Genomic DNA, 10034 nt, shown 5'->3' on the forward strand with positions numbered 1-10034 from the left:
GTCCCTTCCGACCCTAGAAACTATGAAACTATGAAAGTTACCCAGTTTAAAACTACCTTTTGTCATGGCCACTAAGGCAGTGCAACAGAAGGTAGGCTTGTTTATTTGCTCACCATCTGTGCCACCATAAAAAAAAAATTGTATGGCCACACAAATGGAACATCAGGCAACGTCTATTTCTACCCATAGTTTGAAGGAAGGAAAAAGAAAGCAGTTATGGGTATTCTGCTTTGTGCTTCACTTTGAAGGATTTCAGTCACTGAGCTGAACTAACTGAAATGAAGAAACCATTCTCACCGCACCTGCACAACCAGCCAAAACATGGTTTAGCACTTCAGTGAACTCTGCTGTCAAGGGTGTTGCCTGTGACTTTTACTAACACAGTTGCTTTACTTTCTTTAGGGTAGCAGCAGCACACATACAACTTAAATATTATTGTTGAAGTTAGCTGATTGCCCTATGCTTAGACCTTAACACAAGTTATTGGGCTTTCAAATTTAACTGCAATATGTTTCTCTTAAACAAGGAAAAATGCATTTTTAATCTGATTTAAATAAATAAAAATGCAATTTTAAGTTCTACATAGTCAAGTTAAGTTCTAAATCATTTATTTGAGGGCTAGAAACTGAAGTTGCTAGATGAAGTGATTCAGCTGTGCTGCAATGTGCCGAAAACACTGGGTGACATACACATCACCCCTTGTCCTCCACTTGATGGTGTGGGACAAGGGGTGGTATGATCTCCCTGTTCTCCTCCCTGCAGTGGGGAAAAGTGCTTCCCTACTCAGCCAGCCCCATGAATGGCAGGGTAGGAGAAAACTGCACTTTCCCCACTGATTGGTGAAACACTTTTCCCTGCTGCCCCAGACCCATAGCGTGGGTTTGGGGCACCAGGGAAAGCAGGGATTCCTCCTGCCCAGGCTGCCCCATGGGGATCTGGAGCAGTGGGGCAAGCGCCACAAAAACGGTCATTGTAATAAAGCAGGAAAATCTATTGCTACTTTCGGTTGAGCCACTGATTCTCCTGTCACGTGGCACAGCAAAGGGGAAGGACACCTATTTGCTCAGCATTTGTGCCACCTCGAATTTTTTAGGTGTTAGATGTCTGTTTCAGCCTTGAGAAAGGCTTCAGCCTTCATGCCAGGAGCACTGAGAAGTAAGTGCTGTCAGCCTGCCAGTGGAGAAATGTGCCGCTGATACAACTATTTAATTTAAAGGGCCCTTTTCATGCATAATAGTCAGGGCTAGGCTGCATTGGCCCCATTGTGGGACATGGTTTTCAGACAGCGCGCAACACAGAGGGGAACTTCCTTTGGCGCCAAGTTCTTAATGATGTGCCGCTGACACTGAACAGCCCTAGGGAAGTCTGCGTGGTGTGACCTGGCAGCTAGAGCTTTTAGGGAGCCATTAGGTGCTCAGAGGCAGAGGGACAGGAAGGATCAATTGGCCAGGATACCGGAGGTGACGGGGACTCAGAGATGTTTAGAGAGAGCCTAGAGAGAGGTAGTTAGCCATATTAGTCTGAAGTCAGTCAGACAGCAGGGTAGATATGCACCTTTACAGACTAACTAAATAAGATCTTTATAGAGACAGAGAACAAGCTTTCATGAACCCAAGTTTACTTCATCAGAAGCTGCGAAAGGTCGAGCAGAAAGCGGAGTATAAGAAGGAGATATACATCAGAATACAAAAGGCAAGGGAGGGGGGCATACAGAGAGAGAGAAAGAGAGAGAGCGGGGAGGAGCTCGACTCTCCAGAAGCACATCACTCAGGGGCAGGGTGATCTGAAGCTGAGCAACATTTCCAGGAGGAGACCTTCATCTCACTGGGTCAAGAGAGATCCTCTTAGACTCAGGCCCAGATCAGGGCATTTTCCTTTCTTTTTCTGAAGCCTCCTTTTCCTGACTGGCAACAGGAGCCACTGGACCTACCACAGCCAGGTTCTGCAGTGCAGGCTCCAGCCAGTGTCAGCATCTCACCACTTCCTGCCTGGCCCTGCTCCTCCCCAGCATTTCCTCCATTCCCTCACCCACCCCGTACCCTATTCTGGGCGCTCTGCTCCTTCCTGAGCATAGCCTACCCAACATCAGCCATTGTGGTGAGTCTGTCTGTAGGGAGGAAGGGACAACCCTGCCCTGGTACCCTCTTTATTCAGGATGCATTTACAGCCAAGCAGTCAAAAAGGGCACGTTGATCAAACTTATTACCCTGTGCCTCTGGGTGTAGCTGTGACCTTGACAAAGCTCACATTTGAGTACCCTGAGTGCATATTAGAGCCCTTCTGAAAGTGTTCCCACACCACACTCCAGTCCTGAGATGGCCCCATTGATGGGTATAACAGTACACCAGAGATGAGACCATGCTGCACTCCAGCTTCAGGATAGCCCTGTCACTATGTGGGGAACCAGAGACCAGCACCAACCCCACACACACTCTCCATCTCCAGTTGGTTCTGTCCCTCAGTGCAACCCAGGCCCTGTCATCAAAAATAGAAAAGTGAATCCATATAAAAAAGCCTGACCTGAGCCTGTTACTCTTGCCCTTGTGCCACCATGGAACTGCGCTCAATACCAAGGAGATGTTGCTCCATCAGCCACTGGTTCCTGCACTTGCTGAACGTGCCAATATGAGGAGATTACCCTGTCCTTCCGTTTGCAGAGGTGGAGTTGATGTGGCTCTCTATCTTTGAAGCGCTGAAGGAAGTCTTTCACTTTGCAGAAGTGTTTTTAACTCACATTGCTGTGCACTGCCCAGAAATTGAAACTTCCGGCTGTGAATTTACACTGAGTTTAGAAATAAGACTTCAGTAAACTGCATCAAGCCTAACCACAAAGTGCAATACCAAACTTCAAATTCATTTGCTGGGTTCAACATCAGTCAGCGCTTCCTTGTAAGAAAGAGAAACGTGGCTCCAGTCCCAAGCTGATTTAGCTGACCAACAACACTCCCATGATCCCAGCTCCAGGCAGGATGCTGAAGTTAATTTACATGGCTTTCAGTAGAAATAAGCTCTGGTGCCAAAGGGAATAGGCTTCCAGGGCATGTTATGATGAAATAAATCCGCCATCACTTACAGATGTGGTAGATCTCTCAGGAGCGTCATGTGGACCCCTGAGGAGTCTTAAAGAGCTCTGCCTCCTAATCATTCCCTTTTCCTATGTAAATTCATTCAGCTGAAGTTATTCACAGTCTCATGGGCAGTTTACTCACAGCTATAAGGAAAGCTTGTAGAGTGGGGCAGTAGACAGGAAGGAAGTGGGTGGTGTTTCTGTGGGCTGGGGAAGTTAGGGTGAATGTTAGGTCCACTTATATCAGAAAGAAGACAATTTGCTGGCAGTAGGGAGGGGTAGACTGAGATTGTTGAAATATTTTAACCAAAAGTTTGATAATTTTTTTTTTTATTTCTTGAGGGGGAAGGCAGATTGGGGTGATTTAAAAACTATTGTTTCAAATAAACACTTAAACACTAAATGGACTCTTATATCATTCTAACTGAGTGGTGTTTTGTTCAGATTTTTTGGAAATGGAATTTTGTGATTTTCACCACCTAACTTTTTTTTGGGGTGGTGGGGGAGTCTTCTCTTTTCCTTCTTTCTCCATTACTTCTTTCTCTCTCTCTATTAGTTTTAGATTGTAAAAGGGGGAGAAAGGAAGTTGAGAACAGGGGTAAAGAACTCAGGAAGCTTAGTTAAAAAATCACTATTGAGGCTAGAAACAGAAGTTGCTAAATGGAGTGATTCACCTGTGCTGCAATGTGCCGAAAACACTGGGTGACATGCACGTCTCCCCTTGTCCTGCACTTGATGGTGTGGGACAAGGGGTGATATGATCTCCCTGTTCTCCTCCCCGCAGGGGGGAAAAGTGCTTCCCTACTCAGCCAGCCCCATGAATGGCTGGGTGGGATTGGTGAAACACTTTTCCCTGCTGCCCTAGACCCATGGCGTGGGTTAGGGGCACCAGGGAAAGCAGGGATTTCTCCTGCCCAGGCTGCCCCATGGGGATCTGGGGCAGTGGGGCAAGCGCCACAAGGTAACAAACGGTCATTGTAATAAAGCGGGAAAATCTGTTGCTACCTTCGGTTGTGCCACTGATTTTCCTGTCATGTGGCACAATCAAGGGTAAGGACACCTATTTGCTCAGCATTTGTGCTACCTCGAATTTTTTAGGTGTTAGATGTCTGTTTCAGCCTTGAGAAAGGCTTCAGCCTTCATGCTAGGAGCACTGAGAAGTAAGTGCTGTCAGCCTGCCAGTGGAGAAGCATGCTGCTGATACAACTGTTTAATTTAAAGGGCCCCTCTCATGCATAATAGTCACCACATCTCTTTGACAAAAGTTACAGGAGGAATTTAAAATGTCTGCTATCCACTTGTTTTTAATTGCCAAGTACTATCCACTTGTCTTTAATTGCCAGCCTGATCCAGCTGTTTTCTGAGCCCATCCAGGGAGCAGCACCCAGCAGGTTTCCAGAGGGTGAGATCAGGGAACAGCTGGATCAGGCTGGGTGTTGCCTCCACCCGGGCAGCCCTGAAAGGCACTGCCACTGCAGAGGGAAGAACTGGGGCCCCATTCAGCAAGGCCGCTCAGCCCACCAGCTGCTCACCCTCCAGCTGCAAGCAGGCTCTGGCTCCAACCAAAAACAAAAAAACCCAGAATCGGGCCCCTTGCTGTACCATGACAAAAATTGAAATGACAGGTTTCAATTAAAAACCCATCGTTTCAATTTAGGGCGCATAAAATAAAACCTTGGGGATTAAACCCCCATTACGTGTACAAGCACCCTTTGATGGTCAGTCTTGACCCAATAAATAATTTAAGTAACTAACCCCCTGCCAGCCTGGAGGGGGAACCCCAAAGTTTCCCATGTTCTTCTCCTTTAGAGGAGAAAACCTGTGATTTTCCATGTTTTCTTGTAATTGTTCATAACCCTTTCATATATTCTTGCAACCTACTTCTGGGTTGAAACGTATGGGTTGAGGAAACCCTGGCCTAGAGACTGAAACTTGCTAGGAATAGAGCAGCTTCTTTGTGAGATGCCAGGGTTGGGGAAGGACCAGGTTTCTATGCAGAACTTGTGTCTGCTGTTTTCTTTTGAATAAATAAACCTCAAAGCTGCAGAGGAGAGACAAATCCTGATGCAATTGGGAGTGGTCTTTGACTTGGTAGTTGGTGAGCTGGCTCACTGGTTTATGTTTTTCCTTTCAAATATGAGGAAAACTACTCATACACTTAAGGTGTATTAAAGCCCATTTTAAGTGAAGGAGTGGTGAACAGATCCAGTTAAGCTGTGCTACCCCCTCCAGCTAACTTCTATTAAAGTGACTGCTTTCCAGATACCTGAGCATTTTTAAATGTTAGTGATTTGTTTTTAAAAGACATTTTTACCTTTATCATTATCCTTAATGGTGGTATTGATCTGTTCAGGCCTTAAAAACTATGAATTTCAAGTCTATAGACTTGTCCTAGTCTATACTGGATGCATCAACATGTTCATTTATGAGCTTTTAATACTGCGTATTCAATTTTGTACCTCTACTGTGAGGTACTAACTAAATACGCATTAGGCTGCCATAATGTGCAGCAGCAAAAGTGCATGCTTTTTTTAGTGACATGTAATGCACAGTAGCCTAATTGTACCTCACATTAGTGTATTAGCACAGTTTTTGTTGTTGCATACTAATGCACCATAAAATAAGCTACTGCATTTAAGCTCACATATAGATGCACCCACTGATGGCTAAATTTGTGTTCAATCAGCATTTAAACTAAAATGACTGTTTATAACAAAATATGAATGTCATGGGCCATATCTGAAAAAATGTATTGTGGCTAAAAAATGATGCTAACCTAAAGTTAATTAGGCTTAGTTGATATTTAGAGCAGGTGCAAATTGTATTGTAAAACCTTGTAAACTGGGACCCTGGGTTACTATTTTCAGCTTCTAATTTGACTGCCGTTGTCCATACTGACATCAAAATGGTGTTTAACATTGTGTTAGTTCAGGCGTGTCGAAGATATGGCCATGGGTTATAGCCAGCCTGCAGATCTGTATCTTCTGGCTCACTGTGCTGCCTGCTACATGCAGCATATACTGGCCCCAGCCCTGCACACTGCATGCAGCATATAGAGTTCACCTGGCACGGGCTGCACGTGGCATGGGGTCAGTCTGGGGTGTGTATTACATGTGACACCCATACTGGACCAGCCCTGCATACTGGATCCAAGGCCAGTCCAAATTGGGCCCACAGGCAGGCTTTCTGTGCTAAATCCAGCACACAGGGCTGATCTGGCATGACACCACAGGCAGCATGCACCTCAGAGAAGCCCCATGAGCTGCATGCTCTGCCAAGCTGGAGCCAGACTGTATCACAAGCAACATGTGGGACCAGTCTAGGATGTGTGCTGTACATGGTACCCATACCAACCCAATCTTGTGTGCTAGATCTGGGGCCAGTCCAGTTTGGGTTCACAGACCCAAAGTTGCTTGTGACTGGGGCAGCCCCTATTCCCATTCACTTAGGGTTACCTCCCTTAATGCTTGGCCACCGTGCCTTGAAATTTGAAAAAAGCGTAAAGAGGAGAAAAAAGGGAGGTGAGATCTTCCTGTATCCTTAGTGTTTAGGATAGAACTGTAGATTTTCTTCACAGGGCTCCCCTGCCTGTACACCCTGCCCTTACCACGCCTATTCAGGCACTGACCTGTGTTCTGCTTTGGGCTTGCCCTTACAATGAGTGTGATTGTGACTGGTTGTTAGCCAGTTATTCTAGTCTCTGGTTCACAAGAAGCAACCACTATTGGCCCATTCTTTATGGGTTCACAACACTCAGTAAGTTTTTACTTCATTACCCAGGGAGTTGGCCACCACTGGATCCTTCCCTAATTGGCCCTTATTTTCCTTTAAAAGTTTCAGTTGAATTGTTTTCCCTCACTCATCAATTAATGAGTTCATCCATACTCAACTCTAGCCATATTCTTGATCTATCAGTCATTAAACATTATACATTTTTTAATTCCAATTAACAAACCCTTTACTGTCTGATGTAGCATCTATTAGTTGGGAAGCACTGTACATTAACTAATATTTACAGTCCATCCACTATCAGACACAATATCATTATTCATATTTTTCCAACTAGCAAATTTCCCTATACCTTGTCAATGCATCCTCTTCCATTACTTAAACTCAGTCATTGATGAGTTACTACATCCACTAATTAATCCATTCCTATATATTTCATACCTGAGCCAGCCAGACTATAAACCAGCTCCTCAGCCTTCACACTAATTAATTCTTCTACATTTCACTAAATTGATTAAGTCCAATTTGGCTCACTGGTTTCAGTTCCTCCCTTGCCCTGATGCAGATCTCTACACCACCTGACCTGTAGAAGCACTCACTTTCTCCTTTCCTGGCTCTGGCTTATTGGCTCTGTTGCTTTTAGTAGGTTCGCACCTCCTTGCAGCATGCACAAACTTTTGCTTTCTTGTGCCTCCCCTCTCCGAGGAAATATCCTTCCAGCTAGTCAAACTTTATCTTCTAGCCTTGACTTCCTCGGCCAATGGGAGCCAGCTCTGGGACTCACGTGTCTGCTTCATCCTGCACTGGATACTTGGGCTACCAAGTTTGCCCTGGGCACCATCAGCACGTCCCTCTGCCATTTAATCAGTCCAGTGCTCCCTGGTAAGTCTCCTTTGTCTCTGGGCCCAGAGAAGTGCTCTGGACTATAACAGGGCCCAGGGCTGGTGCCCCGTTACAGCTACATATGGTGCATGGGGCTGGAGCTGGTGCACACACTGCAAGCAGTATATACAGCCAATCCATGGATCATACTGCATGTGGCACCCACACTGGACCCCATCTTCAGGCTAGATCCACCATGTGGGACCAGTCTGTGGGTGCAGCCCAGTCTGGCTCCACCCCCCTAATCTGGTCACAGGGCCAGATGAATTTGACACTCCTGAATTCCTTGCCCCCTATATTAAATTAATTGCAATGTTTGTTAATCTGTTTTCTAACACAGCAGTCCTTCTCCAATGCAGGCATAGCCAAACTATAGCCCTGGCCTTATAGACTGACCCCTGTAGGGAAGTATGCATGTAGAAGTAAAGAAAGGGGAAATTAAAAAAGAAAAAGGAACAAGGAAAATAAAGGAACATTAGTGGTACCCTTCTGAGCTCGTGTTCAGTTGATTATCTACCCTCAGTTCAGGTCCTCCTCTGAGTCAGTTCACTAAATTCCAAAATATAATGTTGTTCATCCTTGGCTCCTGGATGTGTGAGCTTGCCTTTAGCTGTACTGAAATGCATGTTGCTCAAGTAAGCTGAAATGAAATTATTATTTAGTGCTCCTTTGTCCTTGTCTTTATTTGCCAGACCAACAACTGTCATGCTGTCTGCAAAATTTACCAGCAGATGCTTTATATTTTTGTATAGATCAGGGGACAGCAACATATGGCCCAGAGACCAGATTCAGCCTGCATTGGAGCAGAGGTGGGTTGTTTTAGCACCTGGCTTGAAAAAATTGCTAGCCTCTGTTACAGATCATTCTATTACTGAACAGCATCAGGCCAAGAGTTCTCTGTAAAATTCCACCAGCAACGACTACTTCAGAAATGATTTCTCATTTATAATGACTTTTTTTAGGATTATCAGCTAGAAAGTTTTCATTCCCCTTATGTGCCACATTAATTTGTATAGTGCTTATTTATTATCCACAATTTCACATGATACTAAGTCAAATGCCTTACAGAAGTCTAGGCATATCATATAAGCAGTCATTTCTATCATAAAAATCAGCACTCTCATGAAAGCACATTGTAACATGCATTTGACAAGGCTTATTTACGGTAAGAGCATATGAGTGTTATAACTTATGCTGACTTTCTTTAATCCACTACTGATTGCATCCCACATCAGCCTTTCTTTGGTTTTCTCCAGGATGGATATCAGACCAACGGGCTTATAGTTTTGCAGGGGATTTAACTGGGCCTTTTGAAAGGTGGATATGTTACATTTTTATCTACTCCTTTGGAATTTCCCTAGTATTCTAAGCACCAAAACCTCAGAGAAGTTATTACCAAATACTTTTAAAACTATTGGGTACAAATTATTCAGTCCCACTGACTTAAGAAGTTTTAACCTTAGCAGTTGCCAGTGAACATCTCTAGTTCCTGCAGAAATAGGAAATAGTTCATTTTCACTGTAAGCTGTGGATACACCATTTAGCTTCTTTCAAAAACAGAACAAAATATTTATTAAATGCCATGTCATTGAGAGATTTATCTTCACTATCTAATAAGAGAACTATGCTATTGCCAGCAGTCCTCTTGTTGCTGATATAAGGGTCAGTCAGAAGGTAACGCCTCCTAATCTTTGTCTCTTAAGCAAGCCATAGACATAGAGGGTGTTTTTCTTGATCTCTTGCCTAACGGGTCACAGTAAACCCTGAGGCCTATGTCAAGATCCTGAAGAAACTGAAACATTGCATGCAAAGGACCTGTTGTAACAGAGACATGTCTGAGGTGCTGCTTCTGCACAACAACATTCACCCAGGCACAAGCACAGAGGAAATCTTTTCATTTAAATGGACTGTGCTGCTGTGTCCTCTGTAGAGCCCAGAAGATGAAGGGCAGACTAAGGGAACAATGCTTTCTGGGATGACAGCACAGTGAGAGAGACGACGTGACAGAGGGTGCACAACAAAGACGAGGACTTTTACAGTGTCAGGACTGCTGCCCTTGTTCACCAGTGGAAAAAGCAACTGATAGAAAGGAAGACTATGTTAAAAAACAGCTGTGTGTTCAGTGATGATATACAGACTTTAAGTTTAAGTTTAATAGTCTAATACAATACAGGGCTTAGTCCGTCTGTCTGTCTGTCCATAATGCTCTTCGAGCACTCTGGTTGGTTACTGAAACAACCAATCAGAATGCTCCAAGAGCGTTACAGACAGGAGATGGTGGCATGGCAGAGTGCCGCAAAGACAGCAGGGACAGAGGGGATGGAGCACGACTGGCCTCACCCCCCCCCCCCCGGGG

General features: G+C 44.7%; 1 protein-coding gene across 3 annotated transcripts in view; it reads right to left on the minus strand.

Annotated features, from left to right (window-relative positions):
• ITGB2 (integrin subunit beta 2) overlaps positions 1-10034 on the minus strand; it is a 53637-nt gene that overhangs the window by 32495 nt on the left and 11108 nt on the right. Inside the window, exon 1 of one of the 3 annotated variants that reach the window (XM_019523301.1) lies at positions 3074-3166. The exons of 1 other annotated variant lie outside the window; for it this stretch is intronic. In XM_019523301.1, the coding sequence (XP_019378846.1) occupies positions 3074-3145 (72 nt within the window). In that variant the 5' untranslated portion in view covers positions 3146-3166. Of the gene's footprint in view, positions 1-2520; positions 2682-3073; positions 3167-10034 lie in introns of those variants that run through there. One more of the 3 variants, XM_019523303.1, reaches the window with a different exon arrangement.

This window comes from Gavialis gangeticus, unplaced genomic scaffold (assembly GCF_001723915.1).
Source record: "Gavialis gangeticus isolate Ggan-Ray unplaced genomic scaffold, GavGan_comp1, whole genome shotgun sequence".
Lineage (NCBI taxonomy): Eukaryota > Metazoa > Chordata > Crocodylia > Gavialidae > Gavialis > Gavialis gangeticus.